General features: G+C 26.9%; 5 protein-coding genes across 6 annotated transcripts in view; 2 read left to right on the top strand and 3 right to left on the bottom strand.

The window, feature by feature from the left end:
* The window catches only part of LOC132917319 (dedicator of cytokinesis protein 3), a 30,529-nt gene extending 28,216 nt beyond the window's left edge, over positions 1-2,313 (bottom strand). For both annotated transcript variants that reach the window (XM_060978017.1, XM_060978016.1), the window contains exons 1-6: positions 2,062-2,313; positions 1,913-1,996; positions 1,807-1,847; positions 1,672-1,727; positions 1,515-1,611; positions 1,096-1,244 (exon numbers count right to left, since the gene is read on the bottom strand). In XM_060978017.1, coding sequence (XP_060834000.1) covers positions 1,096-1,244; positions 1,515-1,611; positions 1,672-1,727; positions 1,807-1,847; positions 1,913-1,996; positions 2,062-2,098 — 464 coding nt within the window. In that variant the 5' untranslated portion in view covers positions 2,099-2,313. The remainder of the gene's footprint in view (positions 1-1,095; positions 1,245-1,514; positions 1,612-1,671; positions 1,728-1,806; positions 1,848-1,912; positions 1,997-2,061) is intronic.
* Positions 2,314-3,071: 758 nt separating this feature from the next.
* LOC132917050 (peroxisomal biogenesis factor 19) lies at positions 3,072-4,977 on the bottom strand. The gene is made up of 2 exons (XM_060977573.1): positions 4,228-4,977; positions 3,072-4,135 (listed from the first exon to the last, which is right to left on the bottom strand). Exons 1-2 carry the CDS (start codon positions 4,758-4,760, stop codon positions 3,919-3,921), a joined length of 750 nt encoding a protein of 249 aa, XP_060833556.1. The 5' UTR covers positions 4,761-4,977; the 3' UTR covers positions 3,072-3,918.
* Positions 4,978-5,071: 94 nt separating this feature from the next.
* On the top strand, positions 5,072-6,986 carry LOC132917051 (E3 ubiquitin-protein ligase RNF181-like). The gene is made up of 4 exons (XM_060977574.1): positions 5,072-5,283; positions 5,358-5,564; positions 5,623-5,732; positions 5,798-6,986. Exons 2-4 carry the CDS (start codon positions 5,360-5,362, stop codon positions 5,930-5,932), a joined length of 450 nt encoding a protein of 149 aa, XP_060833557.1. The 5' UTR covers positions 5,072-5,283; positions 5,358-5,359; the 3' UTR covers positions 5,933-6,986.
* A 5,158-nt stretch (positions 6,987-12,144) lies between these two features.
* On the top strand, positions 12,145-17,326 carry LOC132931250 (NADH-ubiquinone oxidoreductase 75 kDa subunit, mitochondrial). The gene is made up of 13 exons (XM_060997364.1): positions 12,145-12,445; positions 12,508-12,615; positions 12,681-12,904; positions 12,967-13,108; positions 13,216-13,437; positions 13,496-13,666; positions 13,722-13,887; positions 13,941-14,092; positions 14,795-14,974; positions 15,029-15,209; positions 16,512-16,687; positions 16,748-16,882; positions 16,949-17,326. The coding sequence occupies exons 1-13, from the start codon at positions 12,284-12,286 to the stop codon at positions 17,111-17,113; spliced, it is 2,184 nt and encodes a 727-aa protein (XP_060853347.1). The 5' UTR covers positions 12,145-12,283; the 3' UTR covers positions 17,114-17,326.
* On the bottom strand, positions 17,246-20,587 carry LOC132931359 (uncharacterized). Its single transcript, XM_060997403.1, has 6 exons — positions 20,274-20,587; positions 19,348-19,859; positions 18,978-19,282; positions 18,733-18,921; positions 17,604-17,832; positions 17,246-17,541 (listed from the first exon to the last, which is right to left on the bottom strand). The coding sequence occupies exons 1-6, from the start codon at positions 20,427-20,429 to the stop codon at positions 17,478-17,480; spliced, it is 1,455 nt and encodes a 484-aa protein (XP_060853386.1). The 5' UTR covers positions 20,430-20,587; the 3' UTR covers positions 17,246-17,477.
* Between the last annotated feature and the right edge of the window lie 2,212 nt (positions 20,588-22,799).

Genomic DNA, 22,799 nt, shown 5'->3' on the forward strand with positions numbered 1-22,799 from the left:
AAGTGATATAGATGCTGAAGAAAAATATTTACTATAGATAAATAATAATAATTATTATAATAATTCTGAATGTTACGTGTTAAGTACTAGATTGAATATTACATTTTTCCATAATAAATATACTTCAATAACTCAGAAACTAGTTATTCAATTGTTGATTTATATATCAATATTTATAAATATAAAAAAAAAAAAATCATCTGCTTAACAATTTAGAGTGGTTAAAAATTAAATTTATATCACCTCATAATACTTATTTGTATAAAAATCCAAAAAATATACCCCCAAGATACTTAAAAATCATAATTTAAATAATTATATTACTAAAGAAAATATAAAAATGATGTTAAAAACACTTGGGCAAATCATTGTGTCGATAAAATTGATATGATCTAAGGTTATAAATATAAAATAACTGTACAAACATTATTTATAAACCATAATAAAGCACTATATAAGTCAAACATTGTTAATCCAAATTTAAAAATACATTTTGAAAAATGTCTTTCAAAAAATATTTTGCATTACTTAAAGCAATTCACTATTCATTTAGCAATGCAAAAAAATATATTGTTAATGCCAAAGGTAACTTTACATAATTAATAAATAAATCAAAAAATATAAAATCAACTATTTATGACAATTTTGGTTTTTAGTAATGTTGATGAATTCACCAGTACTTGATGATTAAAAAATTATGAATAATTATTTTGAAATGCAGAACTATTCAAGTGATAAAAATAACTGATATTGTTACTAATTAATTACATGAAGAACTCTAATGACAAATTGCAAAAAGTAATTAATTCAATGGACCAATAATGGGTGGCTGATCCAAAAAATTATTTTTAAGGTATCATTAGCTCATAATTATTTGAATTAAATGTTTAATGAATTATAAAACTCAGCATAAACATTTCATAATGCAATGAAAAAACAAATAAACTAATATAAGCACTTAATTTCTTAAAAAAAGGTATTTGGCAATTTTTTTCATATCCAAGTAACAATACCAGTTTGGTTTCTCTGAGTTCTGACCCTTGTTTTTAAGAACAATAGAATAAAGCAATTAACATGCAATATTTTCCTATTTACCTGTTTCCCCAATCAATTTTTGCAGTTGTCTTTAATTTTAGTTCTCTTGTTTGATCTTGAGTTAATGTTCCAGTTAATAATTGTTTTCTCCATTCAAGTAACTCTCGCATTACTTTTCGTAATGTAATAAATTTATATGTTTCCCGTTCCTACAAATATATATTTTTTCTTGTAATTAATATTATATTAACTACTATATATTATGTATTAATTGAAAACAAAACACCATAAAGTTTAAAATAATCATGTTAACTACTGTTCAATTATTATTGTATTTATGAGAGTGTGTTAAGATCTATTCTTTTCATTCCTAATTATTAATAATATGTAAAAGGTATATTATTTTTCATATTACTATCAAATATATTTTATTACATATTGTTTTTAATTCATAAATATGTAAATATATTTTGACATACCACATATAATGACTTCCAAATACAATTCCAATCACGTAAAACCAATGACACTTCTCGGACAACCATATCTTCCAGTGGTACAACTGTTTCAAAACTTCTGAAATTTCAAATTGAAATAAATATTTAAAAAAAATAAAAAAGTATAAATTTGTCATACCCCTCATTTTCAATACGACAGGGCTTCAAATGAATATAGGTAGATGGAAATATACCCTAATGAAAGAAAATATAATATTAAAAAGAGTACTATGATATTGGTAAGACTTACGATATAACATTATAAATGTCTTACCTTTACTGATCGATTTTTAGTAACAAATCCTCTGTACCAACCTGTATGATACACAAAATAGCATTCAAATATTATATTAATTGTATATGATTATGTTTATACTAACCACAGCATTGTTCAAGGATCTGGACAGTATCTCCGATTTCAAGATGTAAACCATACGGATTATCTCCATGCCAGTTGTATATAACTAAAACAAAATGTAAGATATTACCTGTACATTTTAAATAATTTCAAATCCAAAATAAAACTCACCAACTCCATATTTGTTTGTTTTGGTTGGAGTCCACATGTCTGTTATTGTATTAGAGTAATAAGACTGGATAAGATTCTTCTTCCGCACATATTTTAAATTTTTACCCAAATCAACGAATTAGATGTTTTTCAGACGAATGAAAAATTCAGTCTATGACTAGTCATTTTATTTATTTTCTACAAAATCAATTGTTATTTGTTTCGATTTTGTTTACATTTCAGTTTTAATTGCTATCATTTACGGGGGTGGAGCTGTAGAGATAAGATATCATAAAAATTCGAAAATTATTTTCACATATATAGATAATAAACAATAGAATATATTAAGATATTATGGTAAATAAATTATTATCTATATTTATTATTTCATATTTGTGACTATTTTAGATTTACACTAGATAAAGGAAACTTTAATTTATCAATAGCTCGGGCCCTCGGCTTTAGGGTTTTAAGCGTTTAAACTTCAATGTCGGATAACGAAATCATTTTTTTTGTATACCTATTTAATGTATAATATCACAGTGAAACAAAAAATTTATTTTAGGCTCGTTATATAAATAGTAATTATTTTATTTATAGTTGATCTATTTACCGTATGATTTAAAAAGATACACTTCATTAAATACTATATACGATCGTATGTAGTATTTGACTTCATTATAATCAATTATAAAGTATTGAGTGTAGTTGTTTAAAAGATATTGATATTTTAATATATATATGATATAAGTATATTTTTTGCACAAATTTACTTAAAACCATCATTTATAACATTTACTTACTTAAATCAAAAAAATTAATATACTACAGTCGCAATAATTTCACAAGTACACGTCAAAAAGGAAACAACTTTGAAAATTTCCTCAAAATGTGTATATTAGTATCCTACATTTTCCTCAAAAATTCTCATTCCAATCTAAGATCAACCAGCTAAAATATTTATGTTACTTTTTAACTGGTACACACTGTATACAAACAAATTATGGATAGGTAAGAAAAGTAATTATTCGTTACTAATTAATATTTTGATTTTATTACACAAATATAATAAATAATCATAATGTCTATACAATAATGTAAGCACTATTCTCCATATTTTATTTTAGAAAATATCAAAGTATACAATGTTTGTAAGTCTAAATAATGATATAATAATATTTAATGAAGTATACACTTTATCAAAGTAAAAAAAACCCTGTTAGAAAATTAATTTCATATATACATATAACATCAATAATCATTATATTAGAAAATTAAAAGTAATATTTTTTATGTCATATAGATTTAAAAGATTGACATAGAATCCACTAATTGAGACATTTTGATTTATCCAACTCAAATAACTATTTATTTAATTAAATTAATTTTTCCCCGTCCAAAATTAAAAAAAAGATTTTAAGTAATATTGATCGATATAACAGATTATTTTCTTAAAATGTATAGGCCATCGTGTTTATTTTTAACGGTGACTTAAATTAAAATATATGACAGACCTATGTATTATACCAGGGTTATATTACACTTTAAAATTTGTAGATATTATTTAATACTTAAATTGTTAAAAGAAAAAACAAAAAATTTTAGTTTAAAGTACCAAAAATGAAATTATTTGATTTCAATAATATTTAATAAATCAAAATTTTAACTAATTAATAAAAATATCTACGAATCTGAGAGGTTAACAAATTTAGAAAATTTCAATATGATGAATAGTATCTTTGGAAGTTTACCTTTCACATTGGTAAAATCTGCTACCCTTTTACCTATACCCTATATTTATTCAGTCTTCATTTATCGAACTGATAATAAATAAATAAACAAGACTCAATAAAAATAATACTTCAAGATAAACATTTGCTACATGAGAGTACATTGACCAACATTATCAGATATTGGATTGCCATCAGCTACGTCTCTCATTAATTCTTCTGGTGGCTGACCACATTCTTGCATTTTTTTTAACAATTCCATAAGTTCTTTAAACTTCCTAGTTTTAGTGATATCATCATCTGTATCTTGTTGATTTTCTAAATGATCACGGACTTCTTTTATACAATTAAACATTTGTGTATACCTAGAATGTTAAATTAAACTTATATAACATATTATAGTTTTATTAATAAATATGTATTTACTATTTAATTATTATCTATGTCAATAACTTACCTTTCAAACTCTTCTTTATCAGATGTTGATTCATGATCCTCAAGCCATTTTGGGTATTTATCACACAGATCTTTAATAGATGGATAAAGCACTTCTTTGCTCAATAATGGCTGCATAAATTGCATTAACATTGGAAGCATATCTTCATCTAAACTAATATCCTCTTGAATACCCATATTAGCAAACATCGAAGTTAAATCACTTCCCTCGGGTAGATTTTGTTTAGCTTCTGCTAAACTTTTTAATGATTCTTGAATAACCATTTGTAATTCAGATCCTTCATCTCCTAAAATTAGTTCTTGTAGGCCAGCTGCTAATTCTGCTTGATCACTATTCATAAATGTTTTCATTGTTTCTTCAAGACTCTCTTTTAAAAAGTTATCACTTGCATCTAAATTAGTAATTTCAGATATTTTTGATGCATCGTCTGATGCTCTTGATTCATCAGTATTTTCAAAATCTTTGAGAGCATCATCTAGCAATTCGGATAAAGCATTTTGTGTATTCTCCTCTTTTGGCTGGTTTTCAGACATTTTTTAATTAAGTAAGACACAATTAAAAAATAAATGAATTATACAATTAATAATACCTAGAATTATTATTACTATTATTAATTATTCTCAATGTAATCTAAACAATCCACATTTCCATTTGTACAAACTGGTGTAAATAATTATTAATTATCTAAAGAATGCTAAACCATAAGAAATTATGGAATACCGAGTGCTGACCTTAATACTTATAATATTCAGAACATCCCGTTTCAGATGACTAGAACAAACTTGAACTGATAACTAAACATATGTTTTCATATAGATAAGAGATAATAATTTCCATAAATTATAAAGAAAATAGCCAAAAGAGGTTAATAGTTTATGAGTCAATCATGACTTATTAGTTATTATTAATTTTAACTGAAATAAAAATTCCTTATTGCGTACCTCCTTTTACTATTAGTTACTACTTTTCAACCTATTTGTCATAATTTTATTCGTCTGTCATTTTGTAATTTATATAGAGTATCGTAGAACTTATAAATTTCTTCAACAATTCAAGGTATGTAATTAAATTGAATTGATAAGTATCTATTTGAAGATGACATTAAACTTACATATTTTTTAAAAATCTAGTTATGGCAAGCTATTTTGATGAACTTCACGTTGAAGAAGATGAAATGCCTACTGTTCGTATAGAACGGCTAACGAGAGAAACGTTTAGAATGCTTTTTGATCACGATCCAGCGCGATATGGTGATATGATCAATTTTCAAAACACACCTCCTGCATCTAAATCAGAAATAGAAAAACTTAGTGCACCTTCATTTGAGGAACTAATAGGTAAAATTTTTATTTCAGAAAAATATAATTTACTGAAAATAATTGTGTTACTTATTAGATGAACAATGTCGAATCTGTTTATGTCAATATGAATTGAATGATAAAGCACTAAATATGCCATGTAGTCATATATTTCATGAAAACTGTTTAAAAACATGGCTGGAAAAAGTAACAAAATAACTCTTTTTTATAAGTAATTAGACATTTTAAAAATATTTCATTTATTTTTTCAGAGTAATTTTTGTCCACTTTGTAAGTTTGAATTAAAGACTGATAATGAAATCTATGAATTGTATAAGCAAGAGTTAAAAAATCGCCAATCAAGAGAAGATAACATTGCCCAACTTCATGAATCTATGTTTTCATAAAAATTATAATATACAAACAATAATCATTCATAGTGTGTATAACATAGGTACTTATTTTATATAGTACAGTTAATACAAACATTTTACATTAGTTAAGTGGTTAAAAAATGAAATTTTGTGATTTTAATAGGAACATTCAAAACTAATTTTAACATTAAACATTAAACTTTTCCTTATAATAATCCAGATTATCAACTCATAACTATTTCTAACTTTTTTTTAGAAAATCTCATTTCAAATTAAGTTTAGTTTTAAATTTTTATTTTTTACTAAGAACTATATTTTATTCTATAAATTTGTTTCTATATTATTATAATATTATTATTATTATTATTAATAAATTACTTTTTTTTTTATTTATTTTAAACTACCTATTATTTCTAGGAAGACAAATTGCATTCATCATTGTTCTCAATAATTTTGCTACAAATTATAAATTAAATTAAGCTATCTATTATTTACTGTTTGATTATTTCCATTTTATATTAATAGTCTAGCATTGGCATACATAATTTTTTTTTTTGTAAATGTATTCATCTGAGTAATTAAAAATATTGATAATAAATTAAAATGAAGAAAATTATATGATGTAACTATTATAAAAGAAAATAGTATGTAAGTTGTATGTAAGCTGTGAGCAAAGCTGTGCAAATTAGTCATTTTTTTCAACTAGTTTAAGTTATGTTACTTTAATATAAAAACAAACTAAGTTAAAATAGAAATTGGTTTCTGAAATTTTTCAAATTTCTAACTTAGTTATTTAGAAGTAAGTTTGGTGAAAATACTAACTTAAGTAAGAATAAAAGTTAGAAGTTAGTTTTTTTTGTTTAAAATATACTACATTATATTTTAAAGAAAACCAGTTTTGAGTATTGCTTAAGATTATACATCTTTAAAACAAAGACAATTTAATTTTTAAAGTGAAGTTAATAAAAGCTGTATTTTAAATTGTATATTGTATCTATATCTTATTTAGTATTTCAATACCTATGATTGTATAATATATTGATAAATGATAATAAATATTAATAAAAGTAATTAAGTAAAAACATTATTCACAAATTCTGAAATTCACAATTCAAGATTTGAATTTATTTTAAAAATGCGTATTAATAAATCTACCTATATTATAACATTCTCATTCTTAATTAACAAAAAAAAAAAAATTGAATTAATAAGTTTTGTTATTAAAACCATCGAATAATTATTAAGAATGCAAGAGTTATAGCAATATTATCCTAAAAAATAAAGTACTATATTATTATAGGCAGTTATTATTTTAGGCCCGGTGGACACGTGTTAAAATTTAGTTAATAATAATTACGATTTATAATAAATGAATTATATAAAACGTAAATCATAGGTAGTCATTTTTAATAATTTTGTGGTCATTTTAACACTTTTTTTATGAGCATTTTTTAAAGATTTTTAGGTCATCAAGTTCCGGGCCCTTGGTAATTACTTTATGACACATTGTATAGTAAATTAATAACTATCTACAACACTACAGTCTACAATTACAAATCTGTGTTTAGTGATTACTGACTACCATGACTACAATTGTGTACTATAACATCTATAAGTTATAATTATACAATGGTAACTAGTATAAAGTGAAGGTCTATATGTATATAATATATTCACAGACATATATATGTATAAATCTGTGAATATATTTAATTAATCGCGCTATACATAAACATCTTCTCTTCGCTAAAAATAATTACATTCACAATAACCAGGATCGCGGTGGTCGCATAGAAAAAAGGTCTATGTGCTATGACATAGACTATAGAGTTATTAGTAATAGACAATAGTAGTTTTATACTTTTATAGTGCATGTTATTATTTATAACACATATATTCGTTTTTCGTCGTATTTTCACGTTCACAGCCACAGTGAGCCACGTAATATACGTTTGAACACATTAAGGAACTTCATCCAATGCAATAAGGTAAAATATGAATTCAATTTTTGTTTTCCGTTTTTATTAATGTGAGGTAATACTTTATAGATTGAAGATACAGAATGTTAAATGGCGACGACGACGACAAAATACTTTAAAAGCTTTTTTATACTTTTTTAATACCGTATTAATTAATAAATATGTTTACATAATTTTACATAATACATTTTACGTATTTTAAAATAATTTTAAACAAAATTTTAAGTCTATATTTAAAAAAGTGGGCAAGTGGGTATCGCTATGCTGTATAGTAGTGATGGAGAGTGGGTCACTGATCACCATAATGGATGTGTTAAATTTGAATGCAATGACGGGTATCATTGTATACGAAAAACGATTCTGAACGGAGATGATTTGTCAGTCAACGATAATTAGTTGGATATATTATATTATTACCTATATTTAAATTGTAATATATCGTTATTTTACGCGATTTCGTAAAAAATTAAATTTCATACGCTCATAAAATGTTTTCTATATTGACGCGGGAATTTTTTTTTACAGTTACTTGTAGGAAAACTTATGGATAACCTTGTATTGGATTTTTGAACCTTAAGTATAAATCACAAAAATTTTATGAATTTTCAACTTCAAAATTCCTTGCAAATTTTCGCGGTTTTGATATATTTCGTAAACATTTTAACTTTAAATAGTTATAAACAAAAATTGTGACTAACGATTTTTGATTTTTTTTTTACTGCGATAGGTACAATTTATAATAAACCTTGTATTAAATTTTAAAGATTTTTTAGATAGCCAAATTTTTTTTAATGGCATTTTAAGAAAAAAAACTTAAAAAATTGAAAATTTCAATTGTCTATAAGTAGGTTAAAAAAGGTCAAAATATTTTGAAAATTTAATCGCAAATAGATAACCATAATATAAACATTTAGTGAAAATGTCAAGTATTTACAATGATTCTGAGTTAAAGCAAAATCAAAAAATCGATTTTGTCGAAAAGTGGTTATGCGTAAAAATTCCCGTTTTTCCGTTATTTTTTCAGGGTTTTTCCCGACGCTAACGCTTTTGAAAACTACTGAAAATTGTTTACTTTTGACCCCTCAAATTACCAACTAGATGAATTTTCCTATTCAAAGAAGGGCTGAATTCAAAAATCAAAGCATTATTACTACTCAAAACATGATGACAGACACAAAAAAAAAAATAATAAAAAAAAACACACATCATTGTAAAATCAATACATTCATCACTCCGGTCTCCGTTCAGAATCTAAAATAAATACATATTTTATAACATGTTACAGCATTTTTAGAAGCATATTTTGAGGATTTTTGTGCGTATAAATCCGCTCCCTAATTAATAATTATTACTCTAAATACGGTCTTTGTGCGGTACTGCGGTCGATTATATTGATTATTATTATTGTTATATTATTATTTCTACTTACGTGATTTTTCATATATTTTCCATTTTTAACAGGACTTTAAGGCCGTTCTTTTCGTATTCGCGCAATGTGCGTCTTTTGAAAGCCGTATACGGCTTTTCCGCCGTTTGCGTTCTCGTAGCATGTCGTGATCGCGGTAACGAGTACGACCGCCGATGACGGTTCCCCAGACGTTTTCCTTCGTTCTTTTTATTTTCGCACATAGGATCGCCGATATTCTATTATTTTTGCTTAAATTTACACTACCTATATTCTATTACGTAAAGCACTGATGTTTGATTCGAAGCCCATTTATCGATTTACAATACTATTTTTTTGATTCAATAAATTGTATTTTATCGTATTTATATTGTTTTGTTGTTCTCTGTAGCTTTAACGGGTTGTGCTGTATATCATAAAAGTGTTTCTCGACGACATTTGTGTCACACAATACTGTATTCATGTACTTGGGTATACATTTATTATTTAATAATACATGATAGGTTTTTGTAGAAAAATTGGCGAGTTAATAACATTTAATATATATTACCGACATTCAAATGAACATTTGAGAAACGTACACAGTGTATTTTATATAATTTAATATTTATAATAAATAAAGAAATGAATAAATAAATAAATAAATAAATATTTTTAAAAAATGTGCTTCCATTACTATAATAGTATAATATAACTATAGTTATGTATGACAATAATATTTTATGTTTTTGTACACCAAATAATGCAAATGTTATTACATATATTTGATATATTGATACTGCTGTCAACATTAGGATATTTTTTTTTGTGACATTTACCGCATCACGGAAGGAGATAAATTTGGTGGTTTCAAGTATTGTATTTCACTATTTTCACTCATAGTATTATAATATGAAGATTAAGTGCAGATAAATACATTAAATAATATGTAATATTTTTCTGTGGTAAGATTTATATTATGTAATAAATTAATTAGGCTTCTGGAGTGTAGTAATAGATATCCAACACTCAACTAATAAAAATCAATGTATAAAATATGTTATAAATTATAATGTATTTTTATTATTAATATAATAATATGCAGTATTAAACAATAGTATTCATTAGCTACCATGTGTGTTAAATTTTGTTCAAGAGTAAATAAATTATTTAATAATTATTATAATAATAATGAAATTAATAATCATCAATAAGTTTTAAATTATGGCCTCAATAGCTTATATATTTAATATTATATATTAAATATTTGAGTACAATTCTACAGGTTTTAAATTTAAATAATTATATTCTTATATTGTTGAAAAAATAGGTACCTACCTAATGAAACACAACATATGTATTAATATTTGAAATATGTATTGAAATTATACAGATCAATAGATCATATGAGCATTATTATTTAATTCTTTAAATAAATTGGGTACATTCAAATAGTATATAAAATATAATATATATTAGGTATTCATAATAGGAATAATACACATAAATCGGTAATTGTTGACATAGGTTTGCATTAAAAAGACAATTAATAAAAATATTCGAGTTTCATTACACACGAATTATATGAATCATATGAGTGAGACAGTGCTGGACGTAAAATTCGTCGCGGCTCAAAAACGATTTAAGTTTTCGAGATTCGGCACTGTAAATATATATTAATTCAACTATATCAAATATTATAATTTATAATATGTACGATATAATATTTACTCTAACAGATGTTTGTATAGGAACTTTATACTATTCGAATCGAAGTTATATATAATAGTTATATAATATAGTATTTGAAGAGTTTATACAAATTTTGATTTCACTTGCTACGCGTACATCATCCGCGATCCGACATAGTGTGATTGCCAACCTGATAGGAGGTTTAATTTCGTTTAAATATTTTTTCCCCGATGATATCTAACAACTTGATTTAAGTTTTAACACGTAATTCGACTTAAATTTTTTCTCCTACAAAACAGCATCAGACTTTCGATGTCAGGAGGTATAAAAATCCGCCGTAGGTGGATTGCCCAGCACAGGTGTCGACTTGCATCAGTTAAGGACTGATAGCTAGACTGCACCTAATTACCATTTTTAGTATTTTTTTTTTTTTTATCCGTTCAAAAAAGAACCGGGTACGGGACAATATATAATTGAAATACAATTTCATCCGTGCATCACCCACATCATCCGCGATCCGACGCAGTCCGATTGCCTCCTGTTAGGTTTAGATGTGTGTAAATTGAACTTCCCTGATGATTATTATTCTAAGCTTATTACCATTGATTATAAATACTATTTATAATCAATTTTAATACTTAAACATGGCAATAGACTTTAACATTTTATCCTGCAACACAGCTTCAGACTTTCGACATCAGGAGTATAGGTATTTCGATTTGCATCGATTGAGGGCTGATAGCTTATAGACACTCAATTACAATTTTATTATTTTGGAATTCAAAAAAGAACCAGGCATGCGATGGGACTAACTTTTACACCGAATGATAACTGATAAGTTATAGAAAACGTTCGCTCACAAATACGGTAATCGACTTTATCACATTTTTAGTGATCAATTTCTAGACACCCGATCACCATTCCCTAGTTCCCTACCGATTAGCCTTCCCTATTTTCACTCAACCACCTCGAAGGCAGCTTCTACACACCGGAATCGAGTTTTACCAGCCCCTAGTTATTGTAATAATTAATTATAGACTGCTATACAGTATATAATCACACATACGACTTTATTATCTATGGTTTGTTCTATCTATGGATGTGGTATTATATTTTTGGTATAACGTGGTATCAAAATATCATATGATTATTATCATTTGAACTTGGTTTGATTTCCATCAAACTATTTTATTTCTTCTACTAGGTTCACCGATATTACGTTTAGTCGGTATACATATTATTAGTGCAAAAGTGTATTTTCATTTATGTGAAGTGAAATTGGAAACTCATTAAAAAATAAAACCTGTTCATTAGATTCAATTTATTAACATGTTTCGGTCAACGCTTCAGCGTACTGTGCCTTGTATTCGTTTGGCGGTTACATCAGGGCAATTTCGACCAAATTCTAATACTCCAGCTCCACCATCCAAACTTGAAGTATTCATAGATGATAAAAAAGTTCTTGTAGATCCCGGAACAACAGTATTACAGGTAAATTAATTTGATAAATTATTGCAATCATGAAGAAATATTTAACAAATGTGGTTATTTAGGCTGCTGCACTTGCTGGTGTAGAAATTCCACGCTTCTGTTATCATGAACGTTTAGCTGTTGCTGGAAACTGTAGGATGTGTTTAGTTGAAGTTGAAAGGTCACCTAAGGTATGTTCACAACTGTATTATATAGTTATATAATTAATAACTTATCTTGTTATTATTTTATTTAGCCAGTTGCTGCATGTGCCATGCCAGTGATGAACGGATGGAAAATTAAAACAAACTCTGAATTAACTCGCAAAGCTCGTGAAGGTGTTATGGAATTTTTGTTGATGAATCATCCCCTAGATTGTCCTATTTGTGATCAAGGAGGTGAATGTGATTTACAAGATCAGAGTATGGCATTTGGTAGTGATAGATCTCGTTTTGTTGATATAGATTTTAGTGGAAAAAGGTATTTTAATATTTTAAATTAAAATACATAAATTTAAATTATTAATTACTAATAATATATAGGGCTGTTGAAGATAAAGATATTGGACCTCTTGTTAAAACTATAATGACACGTTGTATACACTGTACAAGATGTATTCGTTTTGCTTCGGAAGTAGCTGGTGTTGATGATCTAGGAACAACAGGGCGAGGTTCAGATATGCAGGTATAATATCTTAAAAATTTTTATCACTTGTATGTTGTATGAATTAATAAATTAGATTCAGTATTCATTATAATAATTCATTAATTTATTTTATTTTTACTTTTTAGGTTGGAACTTATATAGAAAAAATGTTCTTGTCTGAACTCAGTGGTAATGTAATAGATTTGTGCCCAGTTGGAGCATTAACCAGTAAACCATACTCATTTTCTGCACGTCCGTGGGAGACTAGAAAAACTGATAGTATAGATGTTTTGGATGCACTAGGAAGCAATATTGTTGTTTCTACTAGAGCTGGTGATGTTATGAGAATTTTGCCACGTTTAAATGAAGTAATTTAATATGACTCCAGTATTATTTTCATTAGTTAATATAATTTTGTTATTTTAGGATATCAATGAAGAATGGTTATCAGACAAATCACGTTTCTCGTATGATGGACTTAAACGCCAAAGATTGATCACTCCATTAATTAAAGACAATAAAGGAAATTTAGTACCAGTTGAATGGGAAGATGCATTAGTAGCAACATCTAGAGCATTAATTAATGCTAATGGAAATGTAATAGTAAAGTAAAATTGATTTTATATATTGTAATTTATTCTTGTTATTTTAGATTGTGGGTGTAAGTGGTGGTTTATCAGATGCTGAATCTATGATAGCATTAAAAGATTTGCTCAACAGATTAGGAAGTGAAGAATTATACACAGAAGAACCATTTCCAATGACTGGTTCTGGTACTGACCTCAGATCTTCATACATATTAAATAGCAGCATTTCTGGTATGTATCATTTGTATAAGCTATTTAAAATCTACTATTAAATTTATTTTTAGGATTAGAACAAGCTGATCTGGTATTATTAATTGGAACCAACCCACGATATGAAGCCCCTTTGTTAAACACTCGTATTCGTAAATCTTATGTACATAATGACCTGGAAATAGCATTGTTAGGACCTAAAGTTGACCTATCCTATGATTACGAGGTAAGTTAGTTTTTTATATTATTTTATACTAGTAATTCCGAGCACTTGTTGCTTAGTTTAAAAAAATAAAAACTGTGCGTGTAACAAGTACTCGCGAATGAAGTGAAACTTCTCTCACGTCATGCAATTGATATTAGGTGGATATTGGAATAAAATAAAAATAACACACTTTTATTTTCAATAGAACTATATTTTTTTATTTTTTTATTTATTATAATAAGTAATTTTTTAACTTTAAGTCAATAACAAATAATAATAATAGTAATAATATTATCAACAATAAATAGTTAGGTCCGTGATGGCCGACAGTACCCAACCGCCGTTTTTTTTTTGTACCCTCTTTAAAGAAGTTTCACTTTAAAAAATCAAGATAATCGGAGGAGTAGTTTCAAAGAACATGCATGATGAAAATTTTCATTTTCACATTTATGTTTATGTAGTCAATGCACACCAATAAATCAATAAATCAACCAGTTTTTCTCAGAATTGATTGACAAATATTATTAATCACAATCAAATATAACCTATATCACTCAAGAATTAATATAGCTTTCTACAGGTGAAAGAATTTTCAAAATTGGTTTAGTAGTTTCAGAGATTACTTCCTACAAACTCAAAAACTTACAAACTTTACCTCTTTATAATGTTATTATTATTATTATTATATCATATATTATATATAGATATAGATTTTATAATTAGTATTTAGGTGAATCTCCTGCAATACTCAAGGATTTAGCAGAAAAAAGACACGCATTTTTTGCTAAACTATCTAAAGCTAAGCGTCCAGTCATAATTTTAGGAGCTCAGCAATTTGAACAAAACGATGGTGCTATACTTTTGGCCCAGGCACAGCAGCTTTCTCAAGAATTAGCAAAAAATGTAATTTATTTATTTAATATTTTATAATTGATACTAATAGACAAAAAAAATTAGGCTGAAAAGGGATGGAAAATTCTTAATGTATTGCAACAAGTTGCTGGACAAGTGGCTGCATTAGATTTAGGTTTTAAGCCTAATCATAATCTACCTGCTGCCAAAGTACTTTATTTATTAGGAGCTGACAATGAATCATTAACAAAGTGCAAACCTGCTGGGACCACTGTTATATATCAAGGTAAACATATTTTTAATTTAGAAGCATAATTACTTAAGATATCTTGTATATATGAAAAACTATAAATAGCTATTCCCATATGTGTAACTAGTCCTTTAAGTTAGGGGGGCTAAATTCCTAAAAATGTTTTATAGCAAATTTTTTTAAATTTTTTTAAATTATTTATTGTTTCTATTGGTGTTTACAACTGATATGAATGATTATTCATTTATATGAAACATTTTTTTGTTATACGGTAGGTAAAAATGAAGTTAAAACTAATATGTTTATATGCACATACATTTACCCAAAAATTCTGGGGGGGAGGGGCTGAAGCCAAACCAAGCCCCCCCTACGTTATGCTTATGGCCATTCCATATTTATGAGATATCATTGACATTATACTATTAGGTATAACTAGTTAAAGCAGTCTGATTTGAATATTTTGCTGTTGATGTATAATGTAGACTGTACATGTGCACAAGAATTTCTCAATTATAATTATACTATTCAGTGTGTATAGACACTATAATTCCAACCACTCTTCTATAATATCTATAGTACCATCATAAAACGTGTAATAAAAATGTATTTATTACATATTTGTAATTTAAGCACAATGATTGGAGTCATTACAACCTTTCTATCACAATATTCAAACCTACCCATTCCCTGTAAGGATGCTCCATATTTTAGTATGTCTATGAATAATATAGAACTAATCAAAATATACACAGGATTAAATAATATAATATAACTAAGTGGAATTATTAATTCAAATTACAAAAAAATCATAGTTATTTTGATTAAAATTATAATATCTGAAACTTATAATAAATTAATTTAAATGATAAATAATATCTATACATATGTATAATTTATATAACTGAGGTAGCAAACTAGCAAAACAACTAATTATGATGTATATTTTGATCTTGGAAATTGTATGGCTTGGTTAACCTGTATATATTTGTAATGGTTATATTGTTTGTTATAATATATATTTATAACTTTAATATACAAATTAGTCAATGATGTATATGTGATTGTTGTTATAACAGGTTATTACTTGTTAATTATTTTTTAATTTTAATTAATATGGTCATAACAACACATCTTAAATATATTTTGTAAGTTCTATGTATTGTAAAGAAACAATGTTAAATTATTATTTTTGTCCAAGAGATTTGGCAATCTTGCGATGTAGAATTATATATTTAGGAGTATATATCATTATATTTTATGGAAATATTTTATTTATTTCAAGATAATAGTTTTAATAGTATTTTAATATTTTTTTTAAAATATTTAACTCTCTTATAGGACATCACGGAGACGCTGGAGCAGCTATTGCCGATATTGTACTTCCAGGTGCTGCATATACAGAAAAACAAGCAACCTATGTAAATACCGAAGGTCGTGCACAACAAACATTGATGGCTGTGCAGCCGCCAGGAATGGCACGTTCGGACTGGAAAATTATCAGAGCAATTTCTGAAGTAAGATTTTATCATGTGTTTAATAATTTATTTATTTATATATTGCATTTTATCATTAAGTTTGTGGGTGTAAAACTTCCCTATGACACTTTAAATGAGGTACGTGACCGTTTAACTGATGTTTGTCCAAGTATGACCAGATATGGAGACCTAGAAGAAGCAAATTTTTTGGTTCAAGCTTCAGATTTGTCTAAAGTAATTAAGTCCATTGTTCATCATTGTAATTATTTTATTATAATATATTAACGTTTTTTGTTATAGGATTTATCTTCCAAGACTGCTAGTACCCCTTTAAATGTTAAACAAATTGCTTTAGAAGACTTCTATATGACCGATTCTATTAGTAGATCATCACCCACTATGGCTAAATGCATACAGGCTGTTAGAAAACAAAAAGAATCAAAATATTATGAAAGCCGAGCTTAAATTAAAAATTATAATGGGCTTGCATTAATAAATTCCAAGTCCTTTATGTAAGCATATGAAGGTAATAATTTTAGAATTTAGAATGTTATAAATTTTTTAGCCATGTAAAATATATCATATGGATAAAAAAAATTCTAGCAAATATTATTTGTCTTTATTATCTGAACTTTATTTGTATTTGTGTTAATAAAGTATTTTAAATTTCAAACATAATGTTATAATGATAATTATTTAATGTTTACAATAAATTTCTCTAATAATAATATAAATATGTTTTGATTATAGTAAATTCACAACAAGATTTATCTGAATAATACTGTTACACATAAAATAACATTTTTCTATGAATATTCCATGTATATGTTTAAATATCTCTCCAGGCCATAACAATCTTTTGAAATGGAACAAATTGTCCATTATTGATTCCACTAAAAACATTAAAATATATCAAATTAATTATTACAATAAAACTGTATTTTATTTAACTTACCACTCGAAATATCTGATCCCATTCAAAGATCCATCACAGTCACCAATCTTTTGATCAAATTGTACTCCTATTAATGGCTCTGTCATAGTCGCTACATGACCGATATATCGCAGTCGCCCACCTACTACTTTACCAAAGCTTGTAATAACTTTGACATAGGCGTTCAATTGAAGATCATAAATGGACTTTGGCAAATATGGCTTGCCATACACTTTCATTGAACAACATTCTAAAATTATATGTATTTACTTTTCTAATAATTTATTATAGTTATTTTATTTTAAATATTAAGTACTATTTTTAGTAATCGTTCAATATGTGACTTATCAGACTGCGTGATCTACTTGTATTTGAAATGGTAGACTCGATACCAAGAAGTATCCATGGGTGGCCAATTTTTCTTTTCTTTATATTATAATACCATTTATGGTATTATTAGTTTCATTATTTTGTGGTTTATGTTTTAGTGATAATTCAAAAATTAATTTTTTTGGATTGAATAATTATTATAATTCCATGTAATTCAACATCTAACATTTCAATAGTATTGTTATACACGAATTGAACGAATGACTAAACACGTACTGATAATTACTAATAATAAGCATATTAATATTTTTATCACAGACTATATGAAAATATATTTTTATTTTAATTAAATAAAACATGGCAGGATTATTATTATTTACCATTGAAATCTACTAATCTACTACAGAGAATTCTTAAATTTTTTTATATTTATAACAGTTATTTAAATTAATCATGAAACTTCCTATATGTATAAAAATATTTTATTTTGAAGATTTGCTTACTACTTGCCTAATATACCATAATGTAAGTGATATTATTTTCAAATAGTTTGTGATAGCATTGGCAAATATAAAATAAATTAGAATGATGGTTATCTGTAGGTAAAAACAGGCAGTTAAATAATAAAATTATAAAAATAAGCAAACATATATAGGCTGTTTATAATAGATATAACTACTGTCTCCACATATAGTTCTCATCTTGGTAAATTACATATTAATATGAAGTTTTCATTTTAATCAAATTTTTATTTATTTATATAAAATATTTTATAAGATTGAAAGAAATTTTTTTTTTTAAATAAAAATTGATTTCTAACCTAGGTTATTATGATACGGTTCTGAATAACGTCTGTGTTTTTTGCATTCCTTGACATTTATGGGACATCCAGTGATCAGACAGTCTATAGCATTACGAACAACACATTCAGATTCTTCTATAAGTGAATCAGTTGAGTCTCCTTCTGATTTTCTTAAATCTGGCATTGACAAACGCAATTTCCCAGATTCTAAATTATTTTTAAAATTAGTCTTTTTCATTCAACTAGGTAAAAAGTAATCTGACCTTTAAATGATACTCTGTTTTTAATTTTCTTTGGTGCTTCATCTTCTGCTTTTAATGTAGCAGTAGATGAGTACTTCACATCTTGTAATGATACGCATGGTTCGCATGGAACACTTGCTGATCGCCGACATTTAGTAGGCGAAGATGGTATCGACGACCATGATGCATTGTGCCGTGCTTCTAATGACATAACTGATGGTCTTACTTGACACCGGTAACATGACGAATGCACTGAAAATACTGAACCAAAATCATATCGCGAAGATGATGAACCAACAGAAAAATAACCAGGACTTCGTGGAAATCTATACAAAAATAAATAATAATTAATCTTAATACTAAACTAACATTGCATTATTGTAAGTAATACTTTGATCTTGATGGTTCACGAGTGAGAGGTCCTGGTTGCCGACACAAATGATCAACACTCCTTGACAACTCTGGCACCATACTTGTAAAATTAATATCTGACAACATGACCCTTCTTGATTCTGTAGTCTTTTTAGATACACGCAAACATTGTTTGCGTGTATTCTTGTCAACTGGTACAATAAATTTGGATGGTAACGTTGTGTTTGGTGATGTAGTCTTGGCTTGATTAACAAGAAATCCTTCGGAGCGCCATTGTAGAGGCAAAGCAGTAATATCTGTCTGCGCTTCAACTTCTTGAGTTTTTAGTGTAATATCCTTTAAAATAGGCCGTAAAGGACTAAGATATTTAGAATTTGTCATTTCTTTGGCATTTGCTCCACACTTTGATATATCAGTTTCCAAAACATTATCTATAGACACAAGATCTTCATTGGGTGACACATTCATAGTGTCATCTGTTGTAAATATTAACTCAATCTCATCGGTTTCTTCTGAGTTTTGACACACAATCTAAATATATCAGGAAAATATGATTAAATATATATTTCTTTTTAACGAAGCACCATAATATTTAAATGATAAATTAAGCATTGTAAGAACAATTGGTTGAACTCTGCATATTGAGCCAGAGAAAAAAATAATAATCAATATACACCTATAATATATATATATATATATGTTTCAATACCTATATAATATTAAAGATAAATAAATCACTGCCTAAAATTTTATGACGAAAATGTTCAATGTCATATCTATTCAATTAATTAACTAGTCACTTGAATATTTTGTGGAGTCATAATACATACACGCATACAATAAAACTCATATAGTCATATTTAATAGGTAAATTGGATTAAATTGAATTTAATTCAATAATCCACGAAACTATCAAAATATTCAAAATATTAAATTTGTGGGTACCTTTTTATCATCCATGGCGCCACAAGATTTCCTGACCAATTCGAGTTCCGCTTTTGACCGTTCAAGAGCTGTTCTCAGAGCAATTACTGTCTTATGTAATGACCGCACAGTGTCCAAATCAAAAAGACTTCCTTCCTCGCTGCCGTTAGTAGCCATTGACACGACTCAGTCATTATTAATGGCGTACCATAATACTACGCGCTCGGAAGTCAGGGGCGGTCAAAACAAAAACATCATAAAATAGTATGCTACGTACTGAAAACTGTGGGCCGCGGGCCGCGTCGCACATCCAAAGTATTGATTTAATTTTAGTCATACAACGACGTCATGGAGATCGCACAGGTAATACGTTTTTATTCCATGACAGCATGTCAAGTCGCTGTTTCGAACTTTCAAATCATTACCTAAGTACTACAACTTTTATTACTAATATGAAATATTCACTAATTACTCAAACAATAAAATTTCATCAATTAACGAATTAACCTATTTTATTTTTGAATAGCCAATACACATTATATTAGACGCTACACACTTAATCGTTCAAAATTTTAACAATATCTATTTTATTATTATAAATTATAAATTATAATGCCTATCTTATCTAAATGTTTTGTTATAAATATGTAATTTCTCATGTAAGTTTATCAGGTCTGTATTAACACATTAAAGTATAAGACCTACTATGCCTGTAGACTATGCAAAATATTGTGCTCTTATTTTATTATCCGTTTGTAAAAATATTATATTTTTTAAACACATTTATTATACAAACTTTTTACATAAGTTCTATAATTTTATTAACAAACAGGAAAAATAATTATTCAACTTAAATTAGTAAATAATAAAATAATATTTTTAAATTAAATTGGTCAAGACATCAGACATATATAATACATATTATATGAAAAAAAAATAGAAAAATAAAATTTAAAAATAAATATAAAATACATGGGGGCCATGGGGCCTATTTTATTAAATTGTATTTTTTTAAATTTTTTTTTTATTCTTAAGTAGTATTTTATATTGTTGGTACAATAAACATGAGTGCTAAATACGTGGACATATATTATACATTTGTTGAAGAAAGTAGAAATCATCAAGTGACTGGCGAACGACAACACTTCGGCTAGTATTTATTGTTTATATTATATATTTATATTTAATATTTATACTTTATGAACATATTGCATATGTCAGTATACCATTATATTTAAAATTTATGCACCTCAGTCATCAGTGTACATTTTAGACGCACATTGTGGTAAGATTCTAACTGACCCTTATGGGCTATTATATGACCCAGTTTCTTTCTCAGTAAAATGTGGCCCCTCAAAATTACAAACTATATAAATATTAAATATGTACAATACTATAATAATCAAAAATTAAATAATATTAAATAATAATAATTTATAAAATGTACACAGACTTAAGAACATTTCTATAAAATATATAATCATAAATGTATAAATATTAAATGTATTATGAATTATGATGTATAGAAAGACCAGCGCATATCGTTTTACTCGTCATACAGGTGTTAATGTCAATCATTTAAGTTGACAAATAGACAAAGCAATGTTAATATTTGATGAATATTCATATGAAGCGCTAGTGTAGAAATGATGCAAAGGACAAAGGTGGTGCGGTGCGTTGCGTTGTCGCTGTATTCCTACACAATTTCAGGTCCAGTTTTATATAATACTTTATACTTACCTATAAAAAAAAAAAAAAAAAAATACTTACCTATATTATTTGACATAATATTCAGCGACTAACTATAAAGTCTACTCAATATTAATAAATATAGTTATTTATAAATTTCAACTAAAAAAAAATAGAACATATCTTATCCCTTTAAATAACTTAAAAATAGTCAAACAATTTAGAAAATTATACCATTTAGGAGTAAATGATAATGGTGAAAATTTCAAGTATACAAATATTTGATTTTTAAATAAATAAAAAAAACAAAATCATTTTTCTCAAAAACTTGTTTTGTGTAAAAATTTTTGTTTTTCAATCAATTTTTAAAAAATACTAAAAATTTTAATTTTTGACCTCGAAAATTTAAACTAAATCCAAATTTAAATCTAAAACTCCATGCTCGCTCCTAAGTTATGAATCATTTTAATTTTTTAAATGATACATACTTATCGGATTCAGAAGTTACGGTTACTGTGCGACGGAGCCTACCTCAAAGAAGAGTGTAGCCGAGACAGGTACGCCCTTGGGGGATAATGTAGAATTTAGGGACCCTGATTTTATGTCTTCCCCATGCGAGAGTACCGAGTCGGTATTAACCGCCTGACAAGGAAGAGAGTTGTAGTTGATCGACGCGCATTCAGTCATGTGGCATGATGCTGCGGACGTCTGCAGCGTACATCACCTAACCTTATACGCGATGGCACTTCGAACAACCAGATAGTGCCCTGCGCAGGGTCTTATGTGACACACCACATTATTCCACCCCCAGCCTCAACGTGTCGTAGACGGAACTGAGCTGGCAGTGGCCGGTTAGCT

Source organism: Rhopalosiphum padi, chromosome 1 (genome assembly GCF_020882245.1).
Source record: "Rhopalosiphum padi isolate XX-2018 chromosome 1, ASM2088224v1, whole genome shotgun sequence".
NCBI lineage: Eukaryota > Metazoa > Arthropoda > Insecta > Hemiptera > Aphididae > Rhopalosiphum > Rhopalosiphum padi.

Excerpts from the sequence above, each read along its gene's own strand:
- LOC132931250 (XM_060997364.1), top strand. The coding sequence starts at position 12,284 with ATGTTTCGGTCAACGCTTCAGCGTACTGTGCCTTGTATTCGTTTGGCG. Across the intron at positions 13,667-13,721 it reads TAATTAATGCTAATGGAAAT|ATTGTGGGTGTAAGTGGTGG; the intron begins GTAATAGTAAAG and ends TTGTTATTTTAG. Across the intron at positions 16,883-16,948 it reads AAGCTTCAGATTTGTCTAAA|GATTTATCTTCCAAGACTGC; the intron begins GTAATTAAGTCC and ends TTTTTGTTATAG.
- LOC132931359 (XM_060997403.1), bottom strand. The coding sequence starts at position 20,429 with ATGGCTACTAACGGCAGCGAGGAAGGAAGTCTTTTTGATTTGGACACT. Across the intron at positions 19,283-19,347 it reads CGTGAACCATCAAGATCAAA|ATTTCCACGAAGTCCTGGTT; the intron begins GTATTACTTACA and ends ATTTTTGTATAG. Across the intron at positions 17,542-17,603 it reads GGGATCAGATATTTCGAGTG|TGGAATCAATAATGGACAAT; the intron begins GTAAGTTAAATA and ends TAATGTTTTTAG.
- LOC132917051 (XM_060977574.1), top strand. The coding sequence starts at position 5,360 with ATGGCAAGCTATTTTGATGAACTTCACGTTGAAGAAGATGAAATGCCT. Across the intron at positions 5,565-5,622 it reads TTCATTTGAGGAACTAATAG|ATGAACAATGTCGAATCTGT; the intron begins GTAAAATTTTTA and ends GTTACTTATTAG. Across the intron at positions 5,733-5,797 it reads TAAAAACATGGCTGGAAAAA|AGTAATTTTTGTCCACTTTG; the intron begins GTAACAAAATAA and ends TTATTTTTTCAG.
- LOC132917050 (XM_060977573.1), bottom strand. The coding sequence starts at position 4,760 with ATGTCTGAAAACCAGCCAAAAGAGGAGAATACACAAAATGCTTTATCC. Across the intron at positions 4,136-4,227 it reads GATAAAGAAGAGTTTGAAAG|GTATACACAAATGTTTAATT; the intron begins GTAAGTTATTGA and ends TTAACATTCTAG.